This window comes from Neopelma chrysocephalum, unplaced genomic scaffold (genome assembly GCF_003984885.1).
Source record: "Neopelma chrysocephalum unplaced genomic scaffold, ASM398488v2 Primary Assembly neopelma1_147, whole genome shotgun sequence".
NCBI classification, from domain to species: Eukaryota; Metazoa; Chordata; class Aves; order Passeriformes; family Pipridae; genus Neopelma; species Neopelma chrysocephalum.
Window position 1 is genome coordinate 8,667,303 of NW_020897809.1, and position 21,749 is coordinate 8,689,051.

At 60.0% G+C, this 21,749-nt stretch overlaps 1 protein-coding gene across 7 annotated transcripts; it reads left to right on the forward strand.

The window, feature by feature from the left end:
- Positions 1–383: 383 nt before the first annotated feature.
- On the forward strand, positions 384–21,135 carry USP19 (ubiquitin specific peptidase 19). Of its 7 annotated transcripts, XM_027700506.1 has the most exons (28): positions 384–2,917; positions 3,556–3,655; positions 3,811–4,055; positions 5,751–5,807; positions 6,921–7,049; positions 7,599–7,732; positions 8,054–8,461; positions 8,785–9,052; positions 9,187–9,343; positions 9,444–9,515; positions 10,055–10,170; positions 10,474–10,688; positions 10,975–11,176; positions 11,250–11,383; positions 11,572–11,730; positions 11,810–11,920; positions 12,088–12,198; positions 12,354–12,455; positions 12,840–12,980; positions 13,162–13,280; positions 13,507–13,644; positions 13,734–14,098; positions 14,770–14,880; positions 15,414–15,630; positions 15,955–16,107; positions 16,213–16,376; positions 16,457–16,635; positions 18,492–19,608. In XM_027700506.1, the coding sequence occupies exons 3-28, from the start codon at positions 3,947–3,949 to the stop codon at positions 18,723–18,725; spliced, it is 4,305 nt and encodes a 1,434-aa protein (XP_027556307.1). In that variant the 5' UTR covers positions 384–2,917; positions 3,556–3,655; positions 3,811–3,946; the 3' UTR covers positions 18,726–19,608. The 7 variants fall into 7 exon arrangements, with proteins under 7 accessions (XP_027556307.1, XP_027556311.1, XP_027556312.1 ...); XM_027700510.1 differs by lacking the exon at positions 18,492–19,608 and adding an exon at positions 20,889–21,135 and having other exon boundaries at positions 384–3,655; XM_027700511.1 differs by lacking the exon at positions 18,492–19,608 and adding an exon at positions 20,889–21,135 and having other exon boundaries at positions 384–3,655; positions 10,480–10,688.
- Positions 21,136–21,749: the final 614 nt, after the last annotated feature.

The following is a 21,749-nucleotide window of genomic DNA, read 5'->3' on the forward strand; positions in this document are numbered from 1 at the left end:
GTGAGGCCGGGATGCGGCCCGAGGGGGCCGGTGCGGCGGGGGTCGGCGGCGGCCTGGGGCGGGCCCGAGGCGGGAGGGCGTGGGGGCGGCAGGAGCTGCGGCAGCGGGCGCCGGGAGCGGGGCGCGGCGGGACGGGCCGAGCGCAGCAGCCCCGGGCAGGAGCCGCCGCCGTGACCTCGTGCTCTGCCCGCCCGGGGCAGCGCCGGGGCCGTCCGTGCACGCGGGCCGGTCACCGTCTTGTGCTCTCTCCCCGTGCCTGGGGCCGGGCAGCGGCGCAGGGCAGGCCGCGCGCCCGCCGGCTGCTGTCTGCCCGCTCTCATCACTGCCCCTGCCCACGGCGGGGGTTGGAACCGGATGATCTTCAAGGTCCCCTTCCAACCCAAACCATTCTGTGATTCTGTATCTATATTCTGTATCCCCCAGACTGGGGGAGCTGGGCCTGCCGGGCTCCCCACGCAGCACGGAACTCGCTGCTGTCACGGTGTGTTGGGGACATGGTGATTTCCACACGGGTTAGAAACATTTTGTGTGGCAGTGCTGGATGGAGGAGCTGCCCCAAGGGGCTCTGTGCTCGTTCTGGCTCCACCCGTGTTTCAGGCACGCCAAGGAACTGAAGTAAAAGATGAGTTTGAGCCTTGGGATTTCTATCCCTCGGGGGAACAAGGAACAGAAGGTGGCAAAAATGCACATGAGGGATGTGTTTCTGTTTTGGAACGTGGAGGAGCCAAAAGTAAATGGAAGGATGAGGCTGGGGGGATAGCGAACCTGTGCAGCTAGCCCAGTAAAGGCCTTTGGGCACTGAGGGGGAGTGCTGCAAGCAAGAATCAGGGAGCCTCTTCCTGCCAGGTGCTAAATGTGCCCCAGACATGAGGTGCGAATTGCATCTCATCGTACGCCTTCTGCTGTCCTGCCCCGAGTGTTTACACCAACACAGGCTGGTGCTGCCATGAGGAGGGGCGGCCCTTCTCCCTGGCCTCTTGCTCCCTCTCCTCTGACCGGTGAAAATGTTTGTGCAGTCCCAGCACAAGCTAGGTTGGGAAGCTGATCTGGGGCAAGACTTAGGAGAGAGCAGTTTTGCTCTGGCTGGTCTCTGGATCCTGCAGCCACATCGGTGCTCGCCCTTGCGCAAAGGCAGGGAGAGCAGAGGACAGGGAGGCACCTCCTCCTCCAGCAGCAGCATGGCCGGGCTCCCCTGGCCCGGAGGGTTGAGTAAGGTTTGTAGGAGTGCACAGCTCATCAGGTGCTTCCTAAAGGTTCACTTGGCATCCAGCCAGGGCGGCCTTTTGCCATCCCTCCCCTGCAGTGACTCCTAGTGTGCCAACAGGAGTGGTGCCAAAACCTCCGTGCCCCTGCACACCCAAGGGCCGAACGTCCTTCCTGAATGTGTGTTTCCTGGTGGCAGAGAGGCAGAACGTCTCCCGTTCACCTGTTCTAATCCCTGAATAACCTCTGCCAAAACCCCAAGATGCCTGCAGCGGCCCCAGGCTGCCATCAGTCTGGCAGCTGGAATTGGGCAGAGCTCCAGCCCCCTTGGTTCCTGCCTGCCATGAGGAATAACTGTCGGCAAAGGACCCGAGGGAGCAGAGCACTCAGTGAGGCATGAGAGCAGCAGGCTTCTCCTGGGGGAGTGACAAGCAGGCACGCAACCCTGTCTCTCCTGCTCACCCCTTCCTGGGTAGAGACCTGTCCTTTCTCAGCGTCCAGGACCCTCCTCAGGGGTCACCCTGCCCAGCAGTTACCCTGTGCCACCCTTTTGGGTGTGCAGGAAGGAGGCAATGGAACCTTGCTTGGCCCTGCACAGAGCAGTCAGTGCTGCTTGTTTCCCACTCCTCCTGGGGTTTTCACCTGAGATGCAAAAGAAATACCGCAAAACATGCTTTCACATGTTTGCCAGGCCCGGGTTACCTTCTTTAGCACCAGGAAGCATCTGTAGCCAACCTGTTTGGGTGTCGCTGGGGACTGGAGCTGAGTGGCAGCATGCAGCTGGCATCAGAGGCCCAGGCTGGCGAATCACAGCCACATTCCCTGCTATGGGGGCCCTTTCCCATTCCTTCTGCAGTCATAAGTGCTTCTGCATCCCGGGGAGATGCAGCGTGTGTATAGCAGGGGGTGATGAGGGTGATGCTGCTGCCCTCCCACACTCTTTCAAGCTCTTTGGGACTGATACTGGGCCCTTCTCAGCATCCCAGTCTCCAGGTGATTTTGGGTGGCAGGAGTTTGTGCCCAGTGCTTGGGCTGCACTCAGCTTTTCACTTGTGGCTCTTGGTTGTTGGGGCAGGTTGGCCCGAAGTGAAGCAGTTTGGGTGCAGTGCCTGTTGTGGGACTGGCTTTGCCGGAGCTGAGGGCAGGACAAGACTGCTTTTCTCTCTGGGGTCCCTCATAGCTTGTGGCTACAACTCCACATTTGTCGCTACTTGTTGCCTCAAACGTTTCTAGAACACAAATGCCCTGGCAACATGGGGCCGCAGCACAGAGCTGGCAGTTTCCTCCCTCTGACCGAGCACCTCCCTCGGATGTGCCCCCTGCCTCCGCCTGTGCCCGTGTGGAGCGTGGGGTCTGTGCTGGGTACACGGGTGAAGGGAGAACAGGGTGTTCCCGAGGGCACGGCTTGCCTCCCACTGAAGGAGGCAGGCTCAGTGGAGCTGGGCTAGACCGAGATGCCATGAGGCTCAGCTCTGTGTCCTCAGACAGAGCCGGGCTGTGGGAGGTGTGTGAATCAGCGCACCGGGGGCTGCGGCAGGCTGACGGCACCCGGGAGTGGGCACGATCCACACCGCTGGGTCTGTCTCCCCGCAGCAAACCACCTCAGGCTGATGAGCGCTGCCAGGGCGTGCAGCCGGGGCAGAGAGGGAGGAAACCTTCCCAGCTCTCTGCTTTCACCGCCTCCACGGAGGAACCTCGAGTGGGACTGTTTTCGGTGGGTTGTTCCAGCTTTCCTGTGTCCAAGCCGTGAACACCTGAAGGTGAAACTGCTGAGCCAAACAAACCAGCCCTTGGGCCGGCAGCTTCCAAAAACACCTCAGGGGAGCTGGCTTTGCAGGGAGGGCATGTCTGATGGGGCAGGGGTGAGCGCCCTGCGTGCCCTGCCCAGCCTGACCTATCCCTGGGGCACAAAGAGTAGAGGTGTCCTGTTTCCAGGCCAGACCCTGCTGACGCTGTCCGTAAACTGGCTGGGAGATAAATATGCAAGGTGCAGTCATGCTGGTTAAGCTCCCAGCTGGTGGGCGAAGGGGGGAGGAGCCCTGCTTTTGCCAGGGAGCTTCACTGTCATCTGTCACGGGAGACTGTCCCAGGGCCTGCTCCTGCTGCTCCCCTTTCTTCCTTCTTAGGGCGTTACTGGCTCCTGTTCTGGCCCTGTTACACGGGGGCACTGTTTGACTGAAATAGCTGTCGCTCCAAGCTGTGTTGCAGGCTGCCCTAGTTAACCCCACAGGCTCAGTTTTGCAAATCCAGGCCTCCTCGTGTCCTTGCCCTCAACTGTGTTATTAGCACCAGCAGCTCCTCTGGGCCAGAGTTGCTATAGTGGGGGCCATGAGCATGACAATTGCTTTCCAGGTTTTTAATGCGTGCCACATACAGAAGACCCCTGATTGTGTGTTGGGAGCTCTGACAGGCCCATGCTTTTGGCTGTAAGCATTGTAGCAGCTGTGATGAGGTAGGTTTCCTCACTGAGCCCTGCGTGGGGCTTCCCATAAACACTGCAGTAAAAGTCATGTGAGGGCACTGGCCCTGGGGCAAAGAGCAGATCCTGATGCTGTTGGGCCTCCTCCACCTGCTCCTGCTGCCACGCTTGCTCTCTCCTCTCTTTAGGCCACTAGTTCCTTGCCAGAGAGTTTGACCACAGAGAGTCGCCAAGATAGCTGGGCCAGGAAGAAAACGTCGCACCCCTGACCCAGACTCCATTACCGACCCCGGCGGGCCGTTTGTGTCCTCCAAACGGCTGAAAATGTCCAGCAGCACCAATGCCCCTGGCCAGAGGAGAGTGTCTCGGGGCTTGGATGATGCCACCAACAAGAAGAAGCAGAAGGATCGAGCTAACCAGGAAAGCAAGGAAGGTGAGAGCCCCTCGGCAGTGCTGCGGTGAGCAGGCCCATGGTGTCTCGGCCCTGCAGCCCGGGAGCCTCGCAGCCATCTGCTGCAGGATAAGCAGATTTGACTAATCACTTCCTGCAGCTTATGGCAACCCGTGTGATGTGAGATCCTCTTCAACACAGTGTCCTCCCTGGACCTGTAGCCTCCTTCCTTTGGGCACTACTTAGCCTCAGTAATGTGAGGAAGGTTGGGCCTTCTTAGCTAAAGTCTGGAGTTGGCCTTAGTGGTTGTTTGTAGGCTCTGCTTTTGATTGGGTGTGACCTGCCTTGATCCAGAGGGAGTGGGACTGAAGCCTATGGGTGCTCTTGCAGCTGGAGGCAGTGCTGCTTCTTTCCCATAGGTTTGCCAAGGCCAGATGTTGTGAGGCGGGGACTGGGTGTGTGGGGCCTGCGGGTGGGGCTAGTGCTTTAGCTTCTGAGTCAGGGCAGGGTGCGGCTCAGGTGAAATAGTTGCTGTAGAGTAATTCCTTCTGTAACTGCCATGTATCCAATGACAAAAATGATGCTTCAGGTGCAGGGAGTGGCTGTGTGCCTGTGGCCCTGGAAAGCCGCTTGATTTCTGTGCCTGCTCCGTTATGACTGTTGTAACCTCAAAATCACAGGGTGTTTTGTAGGCCAAGGTAAACGAGCGCCTGCTGAGGTCTGTGCTGGAGCAGCCAGGTGCAGTCCCTGATGGAAATCCCATGGTGCAGAGCGCAGCACAGCGCTGTCTCTCACGTGGGAGGTGTGCTGTACCTGGAACGTGGTGGGGTTCCTTAGGGGCGACCCTGTTGCCTCTCTCCCCTCTCTGTGGGGGTGGTGAGGAGCTGGGGCAAGCTGTAGATCCCCCAGGCAGTGCTGCCACTGCGCTTCTCACACTGCCAGCCCCACTGGCACCTTTGCACCAGTGGCTGTGGTGGTCAGCAGAGGTTTCCTACTGGTTTGTAGCCAGTCATGGGAGGCGGTGACAGCTCTCTGAGCACTCTGGGGTAGACACCACAGCTCCTGTTGCCGCTGTTTCCCTGCTTGGGGAAAAGGTGCTATCACTTTGAGTCTCTTGCCTGGCAGAGCTCACTATCTTGTGGGGGTAGAGCAGGCCCTGAGACACTTCTAGGTATCAGAGGTTATCTTGTGGGGAGCAGGGATTAGATGTCAGGTTGTTTTGGTTCCCCAGTCTGATCTGGAAGAAGGTTTTGGCTGTGGATGTTGGCAGCTTGTGCAGGAATGGAAATGTTAAAGTGCAGCTGGGCCCGTGGTTCTCTGGTTACAGCAGAGTTGGTTTGAGCACAACCAAACAACAGGTTCTTTCTGTCAGATCAAGACAGGACCCGTCTGTACAGCTGGAGGCTGGGGCTTGGTGCACTGAGCTGGGCTCTGCATTGAGATGTGTCTCAACGCAGCACTACCTATGTGATGCAGTATTGTGTTGTTCTCACTGTGATGCTGCTTAGACTGGTGATGTGGCCCAGAGCAGCTGTCCTGGGGCTGCAGGCAGGCTTCTGGGGAAGAAGTGTGAGGAAGCAGTGGAGGGAAATGAGCAGCACATGCAGAACAAAAGGCCTGCACACAGAATCAGGGGAGAAGAAGGTGATGTGTGCAATTTTTGGTGCCAGCATGCTGGCTCATGCTCTGAGGTGACAGAATGACAGACCTGCCTGCGCTCTGCTTCTCGCCCACCAGTGTCTCGCCCTGAGCTCGAGCAGGCTGAGACTGCCCAGGAGAAGGACTCAGAGGAGGGTAAGTCGAGGTGTGCTCCAGCTGTCAGTGCATGGCCATGGAGTGCCCTTGCCAATGGATCTGAAGCGCTCACCTTGTCCTGGTCCAATGCTCCGGCATTGAGCAGAGCTAACCTGAGCATTCCTTTTTGCCTCAGCGTTTATCTTAAGAGGGTGTGGCCTTCCCAGGGGTGGAGAAAGGCTCACGTGGTTGGGAAGGGCTGCCTGCAAGGAAGAGGCCCTAGGCATGAGGCAGGCTGCTTCCAACTCAGGTGTCATGGTGCCACTGAGCACAGCCCTGGGACGCCTTGCTGCCGACACCTGTCCTGCTTGTTTCTGAGCAGGACATTGTGCTGGGCTGGGAAGATCCCAAGCCATGTCACCCTGTGGGCAGGGTTAGCTGGTTTCTGTCTCAGTCCAGCCTGCTTTGAGGCCAGAGTAGACCATTCTCGTGCCACAGAGGGTAGAACAAAACTGCATGAAATCAAGGTGATTGAAATCACCTTTTTGCCTTGATGACTTCAGGGCATCACAAGGCCACACCAGGAGCCTGGCAGGCACACAGTGGAAGTTCTGCCTGCAGCAGGGTGTCACTGCTGCACTGTTGTCTCCCCATGTGCAGTGTACTTGCCCGGCTGGCCGGCCTGCCCGTGTTTCAGTTGTGTTAGCCATGCTCACCTGGCAGGAGTACAGTGCTTTGGTGGTTGCAGCTGAGCTGTTTGGTTTGCATATGCAAAGGGGAAGTGGCAATTTCTGACTGTGGTCGGAGTCCACTTTGAATCCCCTAGAGTAATTCTGTGGCTTCCTTGTTTCTTGAGAAAGCAGTAATTGCTTTGTCGTTGGCAGGAGCCACCCCTTCTTCCCAGCTGCCACTGCTGCATGTGGCAATGCCAGGAGCAGGGCTGCCTTTCTGATCTCTCCAGTTCCCACTGGGATTCACCTGCCCTGCCGCAACACATGCTCTTGTTTGTGGCCTGTCTGACGAGGACAGGTCCCATTTAATCGGCATGATCTGTGTTCCCTGTACTGACTTCCTTAACCGAGCGTGTGTTCAGGCCCGCGTTCCCCAGCCAAGGAGTGGGCACTTCAGCCTCATGCCCCAGCAAGTGGGTGACACTTCCCTCCCTCTTCCTAGAGCTGCTACTGGACTGGAAACAGAATGCTGATGAGATCATCGTCAAGTTGAACTTGGGCAGTGGAGCTCTGAAGGTGGAGGATGTAGATGCTGATTTCTCCGACACAGGCTGTGTGCTCAAACTACCAGGTATGGGAATGGAGCGACTGCTGCAGGCATTTCTCCATTGGGACTTGGCACAGCTCTGGGCCAAGCACGGGGTTGATCCAGGCAGGCATCAAACCTTTCCCTCAGAGGCAATGCCCTGCTGTCAGCTGGCACAGCCTCAGCCAGCAGACAGGGCCCATAGGAGAGCATTCTAGAGCTGAGGAGGGCAGGAGCTGCCCTCAGTGCCAAGGGAACAAGTGCCCACTGCTGCGCCGGTGTGTCTCTGTCCCCTGCTTGCTGGGATGAATGAGTCAGCCCCGAGGTATCCTTTGAAAAAGTGACTGTGCCCCTGAGGGCAGGGAGGCACAGGGCCTTCCCTCTGGGAAGGAGGCCAGCCAGATGTACAAAGCAAATTCAGGGAAGCTGGCTGGAGCCCTAGAAGGCTCCTGGGGTATGGTGGCAGCTTGCCTGCAGCCTTCTTGGCTCTGAATGAGTGCTTCCTTCTTCCTAGGGGCAGGTGAAAGGGGGCTGTGGGTTAGGTGACAGCTGCCTGGAGCACTGCCTGAGGTACCCATTCCCCTCTGTTTACAGACGGGCGCCAGTGGAGCTGTCAGTTCTACGAGGAGATTGAGGGCTCCTGCAGCAAGCTCCAGTGCAAGAAGGGCAACTTTCTACAGCTTGTGCTTCAGAAGAAGATCCCACTCCATACCTGGTCTTCGCTTCTGGTGAGGAGGGGAGGATGTGCCTTCTCAGGGAGCTTATGGAGCGCTAGGGAGCTCGGGTGAGCACTGAGCTCCCTGCTCTTGAGCCACCCAGGAGGAATGTGGGGCACATCCTGCACCCACAGATTGCATGAGCCAGCTTCCTTTGTCCCAGGGAGGACTGTGTCTTTGTGCTCCTGTTTCTGCTTGCCACATAGTGTCCAGGTTCTGGAGCAGAGTCCTGGTGCACTCTGGGAAGGGAGAGTGAGGGTGAGGGGCTGGCAGAGAGTGTGAAAGGTGCTGCTACTTAAATATCTTCCCACTGTGCTGCATGGCTTTTTACAGAAAAGAAGGAAAGATGGATCCAAAGAGCTGGCCAAAGGGGCCACATGCTGGGAGAATGGGAAAGAGAAGGCTGCTTCTGCAGAGCTGATCCCTGAAGAGCCGAGAGCTGAAGGCACAGAGCCACCAAGATCCCGGCGGGAGCCCTCCAACCCCAAGCGTGCTCCGGGAAGAAGCGAGGCCCTGGGAGGAAAAAGCCCAGCCAGCCCAGGGACACAGAGTGGCCCCAGCGCCAAGCGGGCAGTATACCTCAAAGTGGCTCCCACAGAGGAGGAGCCGAATGCCAGAGTCACCGGGAGCACAGAGCCCAGCAAAGGGCACAGCGGGAGGGCCGGCAGCCGCCGCAACGGCAGAGCCAGCCAGGTCGATGCGCCCACGGCCCTGGCGGACATTGCACTGCCACTGGAAAAGGTACCTGAGGACCTGACGGAATGGGGCACCCCTGCTCCCTCTGCCCCTGTGCAGGGGATGCAGGACCTGTCCCTGCCATTGAGATGAGCTCCGGGGTTCTGAGGGCTGATGTGAGGAACTGGCTGTGGTGGAGGAGAGGGCAAAGAGAGGGCCCTGCAGTCACTGAGCTGTGGTGCTAATGGGACTGAGCTGGGCGTGGGATATGCAGGGGGAGTGGGCAGTGTGGAGCTGTGCCTGCCTGGCTAGCAGGAGCCAAGGCGGGTGGGCCAGGGCAGCTCGGGGGTGATGGTGTCATGTTTCACTGTGTCCTTCTGTATTGAAAGGCTGTGGTTTTGGCCAAGGAGACTGTTCCAGTGGAGATGCCACCTCTTACGGCTACCACGGAGGTGTTCCCCCACCATGTTGCTACCTGTGTGGAGAAGAGAGTCCTGCAGCCAGGCAGCCCTGCTGAGGCCTTGCGGGGCCGGGACTGCACACCTGTCCTGGGAGAGAGCTCTAAGGCCATCCCAGTGGCCTCCCCTCCCCTGGGCAGAGATGGTGAGAAGAGGGATTGGTCCAAGGATGATGTGGCTCTGGAAGCAGTGGCTGATGGTGAGTGGCCAGAGCTCATGGGGTGAGCCTTGTCCGGAAGGTACCTCTGCTCAGGACCTCTCCTGGGTCAGCTTGCAGCACTGTCTCAGCATGCAAGAAAGGTAACATCTCTCTCCCTGACTTTCCTTGATTAGAGCCAGAGCCTTTTGTGAGCCTGAGCTTTGTCAAGAATGACTCATATGAGAAGGGCAATGATCTGGTGGTGGTGCACGTCTATGTGAAGGAGATCCACAAGGAGACATCCAAAGTGTTGTTCCGGGAACAAGACTTCACACTGGTGTTCCAGACAAGGTACAAGTTTGCCTCAGGATAATGCCAGGCAGCTGCAGATTTCCTGGTTGTGGCTGGCTACTTATTTGTTCACCTCTGCTCACTTCCAATTTCTCTGCAGTGACACAAACTTCCTTCGTCTCCATCCTGGCTGTGGGCCCCATACAGTGTTCCGGTGGCAGGTGAAGCTCAGGTATGGTTCCTGTCCTTCAAATCCACACGAGGGTGAGGGAGCTGAGAGTGCAGAGCTGGAACAGGAGCCAGTCCCAAATGGTGGCTCTGTGCAGGGAATGCTCATTTCTGCACCTGAGGGTTTCCCTTACACCGTGTTGCACTAGTGCCCCAAGTCTGGATTACCTTGGCTGTGTGCTGGCTCAAAGGCAGGGAAGGGAAGGAAATCCTAGTGTCTCCTTGCCTGCAGTTCCCTCCCAACATGTTCTAGAGCTCTTGGGGACAGAGCCAGACCAGCCAGTGTGTGTGCTCTGGGCTATATGTGCAGCAGGAGGGGGCATGTGGAGCCAAGCAGAATGGGTCTGTCAGGAAAGGGGCCCTCTGTGTGCTCAGTGAGGCCAGGCTCAAGGGTTTCCACCCTGCTTTGCCATGGCTGCCTCAGGATCAGTGCTAGCAGTGTCCCTACTGCCTGGAGGCCATGGCTTTGCCTTGCAAAGGCTTTGGCATGTCTGAGGCTGCTGTGGGATCTGGGGCATCCCTGACTTGCTGCGTGTCTTGCAGGAATCTTATTGAGCCGGATCAGTGCACATACAACTTCACAGTGTCTCGCATCGATGTCTGCCTGAAGAAACGCCAGAGCCAGCGCTGGGGGGGGCTGGAGGCTCCAGCCACACGAGGTCTGCACCCTGCCTTGTCCTGCCTGCCACCCCAGTGGCTCTCCTCACCACTGGCAACTGCTGGTTGGTGCTGGATCCTCCAGCATGGGGCTGTGGGGAAGGAGAGGGGCTGAGCGGGTGCAGGTAGGAGGGGTGTGGGGCAGGGCAAGCCCAGTGGTGGGGGAAGGGCACTGCTGTTCCTCTTGCTTATGGGATAGAGGGGTAGGAGAGAGCCTGTGTGTGAGCATGGACTGAGCAGCTCAGCCCCGCCGTGGGCAGCGCGCGGTGCTGCTAACCACAGGCCCACCCTTCCCCCTTTTTAAGGTGCAGTGGGTGGTGCAAAGGTTGCCATGCCTACAGGCCCTACCCCTCTGGATAAGAACCCTCCGGGCAGTAACCAACACCCCCTGTCCAGCAAGGAAGAGGCCCGAACCAGTGACAAAGAGAAGCCACGTGTGGAAGATGGGGGTCTGGATGGTGTGGCAGCCCGTACAGCCCCAGAGCACGTGGCAGTGAAGCAAGAGCCACACATCCCATCGGTGAGTGGGGCCACACTGGATCTGACCTGGGTGGAGAAAAGGGGGATCCCGCCTCCACAGTGTCGCTCTGGAGACTGGCAAAGTATTCCTGGAGGAGGAGGTGGCACTCCTCAGTCATAGCTGGCAGGATTAGGGGCAGCAGTTGGCCTGTCTATCCCAGTCCTGGTAGGAGATACTGTGATGGCTCCAGCCCTCTCTGAGGGGTTTCTTGGGCTTTTGGGTTCCTGTGGTGTTCCCAGAGAGACCCCCTGAGCACAGCACCCTGACACTTGCCTCTGCTTGGCAGCCTAAACCAACGTGCATGGTGCCACCAATGACACACAGCCCGGTGAGTGCCGAGAGTGTGGAGGATGATGAGGATGAGGATGAGAAGAAGAAGGTCTGCCTGCCTGGCTTCACAGGGCTGGTGAACCTGGGCAACACCTGCTTCATGAACAGTGTCATCCAGTCCCTGTCCAACACTCGGGAGCTGCGTGACTACTTCCATGGTGAGCCCACGTCGGGAGCCCAGCAGGGCCTGGCCACTCAAATGGTGCGCCCTCACTCCTGCATCTCTTACAGATCGGTCCTTTGAGTCGGAAATCAACTACAACAACCCTCTGGGGACGGGGGGACGCCTGGCCATCGGCTTTGCCATGCTGCTTCGGGCGCTGTGGAAGGGCACACACCATGCCTTCCAGCCCTCTAAACTGAAGGTAGGGCTGCTGGCACTGGCACTCCGCAGCTGCTGTGAGTCCCCAGCACTCCTGTGTGGGCACCTGCGTGCCCTGCTAGTGCCACAGAGAGTTGGGTGGGTGTGGATGGGTGCAGCTTGGGTTTGTGCATGGGGCAGGCAGTGCTGCCGGGGGCTGCTGGCCAGCCCTGACTGCTGTGCTCCCTGCAGGCAATTGTGGCCAGCAAGGCCAGCCAGTTCACTGGCTATGCCCAGCACGATGCTCAGGAGTTCATGGCCTTCCTGCTTGATGGCCTGCACGAGGACCTCAACCGCATCCAGAACAAGCCCTACACAGAGACTGTTGACTCGGATGGGAGGCCCGATGAGGTGAGATTGTCCCTCCCCAAAGTCACTGGGAGAGCAGCCTGGGTGGTTTATCGAGGTGCTGAGCCCTTTCTCCCCACAGGTAGTAGCTGAGGAGGCTTGGCAGCGACACAAGATGAGGAACGACTCGTTTATAGTAGACCTCTTCCAGGGCCAGTACAAATCCAAGCTGGTGTGCCCAGTATGTTCCAAGGTAGGGCAGCTCCGGATGTTCTGTCCCTGTCCGTGCTGTGCCAGCAGCAGGCTCCTGACCCTCAGAGTACACAGGGCAAGGCTGGATCTCAGATCCACTGGATGTCCTGCCCTGCTGATCTCAGCCACGAGCACTTCCCACAACTGAGTGTGCTTTTGCATCTACAGGTGTCTATCACCTTTGACCCCTTCCTGTACCTCCCCGTGCCTCTCCCACAAAAGCAAAAGGTGCTGACTGTCTACTACTTTGCAAAAGAGCCACACAAGAAGCCCATCAAGGTAAAGGACACCACCTACCCTGGGGAGGGAGCCTGAGAGGGCTCCTTGAGGTGCCCCAGGCAGCTGGTCATGTGCCAACAGGCTAAGCCTTGTGTTAAGTAAGGGCCCACATGCCTTGGTGTGGTGTGACTGATGTGGCACTTTCTTGGTGGCAGTTCCTCGTGAGTATCAGCAAGGAGAACTCCAGTGCCATGGAGGTGCTCGAGTCAGTGGCCCACAGTGTGCGTGTGAAACCAGAGAACCTGCGCCTGGCAGAGGTGAGAGTGCTTAAGCTGGGGAGAGTGCTTAAGCATGGGAGTGAGCCATGGGCTGCTCTTGTGGGTGTCCTGGCTCCCACAGCCCTGCAGGGAGTATGGCCACTGACAGTCACTTGCCCATATCCAACATGTCTGTGGGATGAATTTTGTCCATGGGTGGCAGTGTCATGGGCAGGGTGCTGCCAGGCAGATCCCTGCTCCAGAGGTCAACTGCGGTAGGGCCTGGGATGTCCCTCTTTCCCTGGTGAGATGGTGAGCTGAGGACAGCATCCCTGATCTGCTGCTGTTCCCGCAGCTCACTGTGGGGCTGAGGTCTGTGGCTGTCTGAGGAGGGGATGTGTGGGGCAGCCCTCACACAGCCACGCTCCACTGCTTTCCTGGCAGGTGATCAAGAATCACTTCCACCGCATGTTCCTGCCGTCCAACTCGCTAGACATGGTCTTGCCGACAGACCTGCTGCTCTGCTTCGAGGTGCTGTCCCCGGAGCTGGCCAAGGAGCGGGTGGTGGAGCTTCAGGTCCAGCAGGTAAGAGGGGATATTGGGACTTCTGGGAGGCATGCAGGGAGTCTGAGCCGCAAGTGGGACTGAGCCAGAAGGGCAGAGCTGCACACAAGGGTGACTAGCTGCAGCAAGAATGGATGCCCACTGAGGCTGCCTTGTCCTGCCCTGATGCCCTTCCCTGTCCAATGGGTCCTTTCTCCTGCAGCGTCCACAGGTGCCCAGCGGTCCCGTCGCCAAGTGTGCAGCCTGCCAGAAGAAGCAGCTGCCAGAGGATGAGAAACTCAGGCGCTGCACGAGGTGCTATCGAGTCGGTTACTGCAATGTGTGAGTTGGCTTGGTACCTGCCAGGGGAGGAGGGTCTCCTGCTCTGAAAGGCTGGATGGGAGAGCTTGGCCTAATGGGAGAAGGTGGGATGGGTCTGGCCTTCGGGAGGGAACCAGGTGGGCTTGCGGTGCTCCCCTTGTCCCTAGCGCACCCCTTTTGGCCCTGTGCTGCTTCTGCCTGGGTTGGTCATGGCTGCTGGGTTCAGCAGGGGCCATATGTGTTACAGGGCATGTCAGAAAACACACTGGCCAGACCACAAGGCTTCGTGCCGCCCCGAGAACATCGGTTTCCCCTTCCTCATCAGCGTGCCGGAGTCCCGCCTCACCTACGCCCGCCTGGCCCAGCTGCTGGAGGGCTATGCAAGGTGAGAGTCGAGGGTAGGAAGGTGCTTCTGCCCTGGAGCTGAGCTCAGCCCTGTGCCTGGCCAGCTCTAACTCCCACCTCCTTGCCCAGGTACTCAGTCAGCGTGTTCCAGCCTCCGTTCCAGCTGGGACGGATGTCACCGGAGCAGGGGCTGCAGCCTCTGCACTCAGACAAGCTGGAGCCCCTGGCCAAGAGCAGCTGTGCAGCAGCCACCTCTGCCCCCGAGCTGGGGGAGGGGGACAGGGCTTCCAGCCTCCTGCAGGAGCCCCCACTCTCGCCAGCTGTGCCTGAGCTGCACCCGGAGATGGGGGACGCTGCCACTGTCCGGAGCAAGGTTCTGACAGCCAGGAGTTCCCTGCTGAGCTTGGATTCGGGCTTCTCTGAGCACATGGAGTCACAGGGTGACAGCTGTTGTGAAAAGGAGCCATCCTATGAGAGAGCCATCAAGCCAGAAGGTAAGAGGTGCTGCAGTGCTAACCGTGTCTGTGCCAGGAGCCCAGGCAATTCTCCCTCCTTGGGGTGACCTCCCACCATAGCATGTGTTCTCCTCTTCAGAGCTTGCTCTGGAGACTCCTGGGGACACAAATGAGGCCATGGGAGCTGTGTTTTGGCAGTGTTGCCTCACCTGAAATGCCTTCCTGCCCACGCTCTGCCTTGCCCTGGCAAGGTGCAGGGAGTAGAGCAGAGACCTGATGAGGAGGGAGGCTGGAGCACTGTGTTGCTGTGGGAGGGGTGGGAAGGCAGGGGCTGGCAGAAATCTCGAGTCCCGTGGGAGCAGGGCAGAGCTGGTGCGGGCTGTGAGCCCCTGGGGGCTGTGAGCAAAGCACTTCCCTCGCTCTGACTCAGCTGCATGGGACCAGCCTCTCGAGCTCGGCTGCCTGGCTGTCACGTTTCCAGACACTCATCTCAGGATGGCAGCAATGTGCAGTGAAGGGGCAAGGCAGGCAGAGGAGCACAGCTTGCCAGGGGCAGGCGCCTGCTAAAAATAGTCAAGGACACGGGGCACGTGGTTGTGTCCCTTCAAGGCCGTAGCATGTGAGGTGGGGGTGGGGGCACTGCAAATTCTTGGCCCCTACGCAGGGCAGACAGGCAGTGCGACCACAGATCTGTCCCTGCCTGTTCACAGCTGCCATCCCTGGGTACCAGCACACTTCAGACTCGCTGAGTGCCCGCGCCACACAGTTCTACATCAATAAGATCGACGCTGCCAACCGAGAATACAAGCTAGAAGATAAAGGTGAGCCCTGGAAACCACCACCTTCATCCCTTATAGCCTCTGGCAGGCTGGTGGATCTGCCTGGCCAGGGTGCCACAAGGTGAACCCAGGTGTGATGGTGGCCCAGACTGGACAGTAAAAGCTGCATCTGACACGGGAGGGAAGGGCTCTGCTGTGCACAGCCTCTGCCTGGAAGCTCTTCTTGGGCATGATGTTCCTGCTTTCCTCAGCAAATAGGTCAATTCCTTCCAACCACCTGTATCTGCAGGGGGTCTGTGATCTCTGGGTCACCTCTTGTCTGAGTGGGATGCCCACACCCAGTGCTGGTTGTGTGGGTGCTGTTGCTGAGATGGGCTGTGCCAGCTTTGTGCCCTGCTGGCCAAGGGGTTCTGCTGCCCTGGCATGGTGAACCTGGCTGGGAGACACCTACCTTTCTGGCTGCACTGTGTCATCTCTATATCAAGCTGGGATGGACAAGACTGCTCCGAGCCCCAGCAAGGGTGCCTGGTCCAGCCTGGTAGGGCCAGGTGTGTGAGGTCTGTGCCCCTTCACAGGTGACACACCCCTGGAGCTGACAGACAACTGTTCCCTCGCCCTGGTGTGGAAGAACAATGAGCGCCTGAAGGAGTTTGTGCTGGTGGAATCCAAGGAGTTGGAGTGTGTGGAGGACCCAGGCTCAGCCAGTGAAGCAGCCCGGGCTGGTCACTTCACCCTGGAGCAGTGCCTCAATCTCTTCACCAAGCCCGAAGTCCTGGCCCCAGAGGAAGCGTGGTGAGGAAGGCAGCAGGGTGGGTTCCAGCCCACGGGCCCAGGCAGCAATGGGGGTTTCCTAGGAGCTGCTCGGGCCTGCACACTGTTTCTTCTGGCAGCCAGGAACGCTGGGCTGGCCTTCCCTGTGCGCTGGGGAGGGCAGCCATAAGCCAGCAGGGAGCAGTGCCAGTGCTCTGCAGGACTGGGCTGGCCTGCCCTTGATGGAGAAGGCTGAGCCCTCCTGCATCCCCTCTGCCAGCCCCACATGTGGGGACCCTGGGGCTGGGCTGTGCTGTGAGGCCTGAGGCTCTCCCCATGCCGGTAACGAGCACACTCTTCCTTCAGGTACTGCCCCAAGTGCAAGCAGCACCGCGAGGCCTCCAAGCAGCTGATGCTGTGGCGGCTGCCCAACGTCCTCATCATCCAGCTCAAGCGCTTCTCCTTCCGCAGCTTTATTTGGAGGGACAAGATCAATGACATGGTGGACTTCCCTGTCCGGTGAGAGCCTGGGGGATGATGTGGCCACTGCCTGTGCTGACCTGCAGCATGGCCTCTCCCTGCCTAACGCTGATTACCCCTGACTGTCCCTGTGTCTCTCCTCAGGAGCCTGGACCTGAGCAAGTTCTGCATCGGCCGGAAGGGTGAGCAGCAACTGCCTATGTATGACCTGTACGCTGTGATCAACCACTACGGAGGCATGATTGGGGGGCACTACACGGCGTACGCCCGCCTGCCCAACGACAAGAACAGCCAGCGCAGCGACGTAGGTGAGGATCTGCCACCCTTTCCACTCCCCTGCTGCTGCAGGTGTGACCTGTCTGTTGGATTAACCCTTCTCTCCTCTCAGGCTGGCGGCTCTTTGACGACAGCACAGTCACCACCGTGGATGAGAGCCAGGTGGTGACCAGATACGCATACGTTCTCTTCTACCGCCGGAGGAACTCTCCCGTGGAGAGACCCCTGCCAGGGCACCCCTCAGACCACCGCACTGAGCGCACCCCCTCTGCCGAAGCTGCTGCCAGCCAGGTGAGCACTCGTGTTCCTTTCGACACTGTTTGAGCTACAGAGCCTTGAAACGTGCCCAGGTGCCCACGTGCAGGGCTTGGCCCGTCTCTGTCCGCACCCACGGAACCTTGGCACAGCTGCGGTGCAGTGCCTGCACCCATTTGGTACCAAAGAGCTTGCGCCAGCCAGGTGTTGGAGCCTGTCTTGCCTTATTGTCACTGTGAGGTTGGGACAGTCCCTGTCCTGAGAGATCACGGGAGAGCTGGTTCCCGTCATCAGAGTGGGAGTGCTGCTGGGAGGGCATTGGAAGAGGCAGAAAGGGCCCAGCCTCGCCAGGGTCTGCACTGAAGGAGGGTTGTGAGCAGTGCAGTAGGTGCTGGCTGTACCAAGGAGCAGTGAGAACCTGCCCTCTGCAGCCGCTTTCAAGGCAGAGTGGGGGACACTTTCTGCTGGGGCCCAGCTCGGGGCCAAGCTAGGTGCAAAAAAGGCAAATGCCAGTGCTGAGCTAGAGGCCTGGCAGCCTTCACAGGGTGCTGGAGAGAAACCTGCCAGAGAAACTGTTGTTGGGTGGCCTGGGAGGGAGGGGAGGAGGAAGGGAGTGGGGGTGGGCCAGACGGCAGGGTCCTCTCAGCATGCAGTGGCGGGGAGTGGTTGGGCTGATCTTTGTGTGAATGTCAAAGAAAGGCCCAGGCTGGGGCGCAGTACAGTGCCCACCTGGGCAGTCCCCCTGCATCGTTGTGCTGCAGACTTTCTCTCTGTGCTCTGCACTCCTGTGGCCTCACAGGATCTGAGGACAATGCTCAGCTCATCTCTGGCATGACTGCACGTGTGTGCCCTGAGGGGCCCTTCTGGTCTGGCCTCCCTGTCTGTCTGGCTCATGTAGCCCTTGACCCGGTGGTGGTTAGGTGTCTTGATCTGCCATCTGGGGACAGGAGTTGCCTGTCCCTGAGACCAGGGGGCTGTCTGGCATGTTGGTGTTCACCTGCCTGGGCTGTTCTTGTCCTGGGGGACTGCACGTGTCCTGGAGCAGCTCCACTCGCTGGGGGCAGCCTGAGCAACAGGAGAGCTGTGCTGCTCCTCACACACCGGCATTGGGAGCCTTCAGGGGCCCAGCTGGCAGTGAGGCTCACCGTATGCCCCATGGCACTGGGGCTTATCGGGTCCCCTCGTGGTAGTGGGCCCCTGGCAGTGGTGGATCCCCTGCAGCGATGGGATGCATTGGATCCCACTGGGGCTCAGCAGGTCCCGGAGCATCTTGGACCACCTGGACCCTCCCAGGCACGAGGTGCCCTCCAAAGACCTGCACCCTGACTGGCTGCTCTGCATGATCACGATCACCGGCATGAAGGGCCAAGCTGTGACTGGCTGCCTGTGGATAATCCTCCTGGAAGCTGGGCTGCAGTTGGTTGTCGGAGCATTCCCACCCACCGAAGCAGAGCTGTGACCGGCTGTGCTGTGACTGCGCCTCCTGCTCCTGCTGCCCCAGCTGGCTCTGGATTGGCTGTCATCCGAAAGATCCTGTTGGGATCACAGAAGCTGGGCTGTGATTGGCTGCTGCCTGCTCCCTTTTCACCTGGACCCACCAATACCAGTGCATCTGCTCCACCGAGATCCAGCTGCCTGCTTCATTTCCTGCGGTCCCATGAAGACTGCCCAGCAGCTGCCCATGCTCCCTCCTGCAGAGCCACCCACCGGAGCACCACACACCGGAGACCCTGAAGAGCCGCGGGGGCGGGCGTGACCGCGACGGTGCTGCATGGGGAGGCGGGCTGGCTGGGCACGGGGCTGGGCTTGCAGGCAGCCGCCTGCCCCGGGGGATGGAGAGGGGTGTTGCCCGTTGTGTTCTCCAAGTGCTGACGCAGGTTTCCACATCGCAGGCTTCTCTGATCTGGCAGGAACTGGAGGCTGAAGAACAAGAGCTGCAGCTTGAGGCGCCCCAAAGGCCTTCAAGAAACTCCTGGAGGCCCCGTGGCCAGAAGCGAAGTCCGGGCACCCCCCAGCACCCTGATGAAGGCTGCGTCAGATACTTTGTCCTGGCCACCACGGCCGCAATTGTGGCTCTCTTCCTGAACGTCTTTTACCCACTCATTTACCAGCCCCGCTGGAGATAGGCACAGGCGCATGGCCAGCTGCGGGAGCAGGGCCGCCAGGGCACGCGCCGTCCTAGGACGCTACGCGACCAAGACATCGGGCAGCAGGACAGAAACCTCCGGGAAGGACTCGCCAAGGGAAGCATGGGGCCGTCGGCTCCTGCCTGTCTGCTCTGGCATCTCCTGTGCCAGCTGGCAGGGCTGTGTGGCCAGCCCGCTGCCTTGCCAAGGCGCAGCCCAGAACCAGGAGCTCCTCTGCCCTCCCTTACTGGGAGTGGGGCAGACCTCATGGCTACCTGCTGTACAGGAAGGGACATTGCTGCTGCAGCACACCTGGGACCTGGGAGCCCCATGGGCACATCTACTATCTCTACTTGACTCCCAAGAAGGAACTGGAGACCTGTCGAGAGGCTGCAGCAAGGGCAGGATGCCCTGACATGGGTCCTGGCTGGCCACCCCTCTCAACTGTGCTGCTGCAGGAGTCTAGAGTTCCCTCTGGGCTGGCGCGACCCATGGCTCCTTGGCCAGCCCAGTCTGTCCTGCCAGCCTCCCGCTGAGCCTTCTGATGCCAGCTGCCTGTGCACCGCACTCCTGTGCTGGGGCTGAATGGGCTTGTCACTGAGGGCTTGTGTGCTTCCCTGCTCAGCCCTGGATGGCTGCTGGGGAGGGAGCCTGGCAATCTGGACTGGGGTGCCCATGGTGAGCACCTGCCTCTGGGCTGTTGCCTCTCACTAGTCATTGGGGCTGTGGGCTGGCAGCATTTGGGGACATTGGTCTCTGCCAGGGGAGTACGGTGCAGCCCCTCATTTGTGAGGGGACTGGCTGCCCATGCTACGGGAGAGGCGTGGGGTCGGGGAGCACAGGTAGGATCTCGGTGCATTAATAAAGCCAGGTTTTCCAAAGAGATGCAGCATCCCTGTCCTGTGTGTTGGAACTTTCACACAGAGGCAGGGACCCTGCACTGGGGTCACCTGAGGCCACTCTGTGGCCCAGCTGGCACCAGGACTGTTCCTTGTGCTCTGCTGGGTGCCTGGTGCACCCTGTGTGGCAGCGGGCTCAAGGGAAAGCTCTGCCTGCCAGTGCCATGAGGCACAAGCTGGGCTCTGGTCCCAGTTGTGGGGCAGTAGCCCTGTGGGACACGTGCAGGGCATGGGGTGCCCAGCGGGGCTGGCAGCAGGCGCTCCCCTGGGGCTGGAGCGCGGGCTGCAGCTTCAGCGGTGTCTGACATTGAGACGTGTTGCCCTTGGCTCAGCGTGGCTCAGACAGCTCTGGCATATTTGGGTGTGCAAGGTGACTTCAGAGCCCTGTGACTTTCTTTTCCGTCTCTGCTGCTGTCCTGCTGGCAGTGCCCTTGGCTGGCTTGGGAAGGATGCTTGGCAGGGAAGGGGTTCACCTGCATTTTAGGTTGGGGCTTGAGCCGGACTCCCCCCACCTCTGTCCCACACCCCTCCTCCACATGTGCCGTGGTTTATTCCCCGCCCAAACAGGTCCCAGCCAGGGAGCCCCGGCAGGACTGTGCCGTGGTCATGAGGTGCCTGTCCTGGAACAGTCGTCTCATTGTCTGCAGCCCTGGGTCTCGGCGGCTTCCCTCGCTCGCCCACGGTGCTGGCCTCGTGGGGCTGAGTCAGTGCCCGGCGCCGGTGGGCTGACCTTTGCTCCAGCTGGTGCTGGCGCCGCGGGGTTGGGGCCCACAAGCTGCTGCCTGCACCTGCCTGTCCTCACCGGCGGTGGGTGGCCCCTGGCAAGGCCCGAAAAGGTGCTCTCAGCCCTGGAAATCCCTTCTGGTCCTGCGCTGTTCCTCGGGCCCCCAGCAGGCGCTGGCAGCCTGCCTGTGTCCCCTCGCTGCTGCCTGTGCAGAGCTGTGGGGCTGTCCTCCAACCGGCACTGGCTACAGCAGCCCTGGGGCAGGAGTGTGCTGTGGCCTGGCTCTCCTCGGGTGGGCAGGTTGGGGTTGCCTCCGGGGGACCTGGGCATGCTGCTCCCCCCTGCCTTGCTGTGAGGGAGCTGCTGCTCTCCAAACCCTGGGGCTGCACATACTGCATGGGGTCTCTACCCCAAGGGGCTGTATCCCCCCAGGCACCCCTCCAGCCCCCCGGGAGCAGGGAGGGAGATGGGTGGGCAGGGTGCAAGTCTCCCTCTCGTGCCCCTGGTCATCTCCCTCTCATGCTCACCTTCTGCTTGCAGGGACTGCCCCCGGTGCCGTTCGGATCCGGCCTGGCCCCCGAAGGAGCCCCGCCGCTGGCTGCGGAAGGCCTCCCCGAGCGCTTTGCCAGCCCCGCCGAGCGCCCGGCCCCCTCCTACAGCAGCATGGAAGAAGTCGACTAGGGTGTCACGGGGTGCCTGCCCCGGGGGTGCGGGCCGGGCCAGGCACTGGGGGGTGGGGGGACGGGGGGAGGTCAGGGTTTCTCCTGCGCTCATTAAACTCGCTGAATTCCACTCGCCTCTGCTGCCTGCTGTCCCCTGGGACCTCTGGTCCCTGGCAAGGCCCCCTTCCCACCCCACCCAGGGCACCATGTCCCCAGTGTGCTGCTGGTACTCCCAGCAGCCTGCTGCTCCAGGTGCCCTTGTGCTCTGTATCCCCCGGTGTGACTTGGTGGTTGCGGACCCCTAATGTCCCACAGGGACCAGTGTTTCTTGGTGCCCCCCACTGCCGGCTGCACTCTACAGCAGTGGAGGGTCACAGTGTCCTCTGGTGCTTGCTGCCTCTCCTTACGCTCTGCCGCTGACTGCACCCTGTTGTCTGGTGTCCTCTGGTGCGATCTTGCCGCCTTAGTGCCTGGTGTCCCTAGCTGTGCCCTGGTGCTGGTGTGGTGGGACTTACAAGTCCTGGTGTGCACTGAAGTGCTCCCTCCCCTGTTCATACCCGCACAGTGTCTTGTCGCCTGCTGTCCCTCGTGCCCCCCTCCCTGGTGTCCCCTGGTGTGCCTTATTGCTTGCTGTCCCTAGCGCCCCGCTCCCTGGTGTTCCCCGCTCTCCCTAGTGCCCGCTATCCCCCGTTACCACTTTGTCCGTCGCTGTCCCTAGTGCCCGGTCTCCCCCCGGCTG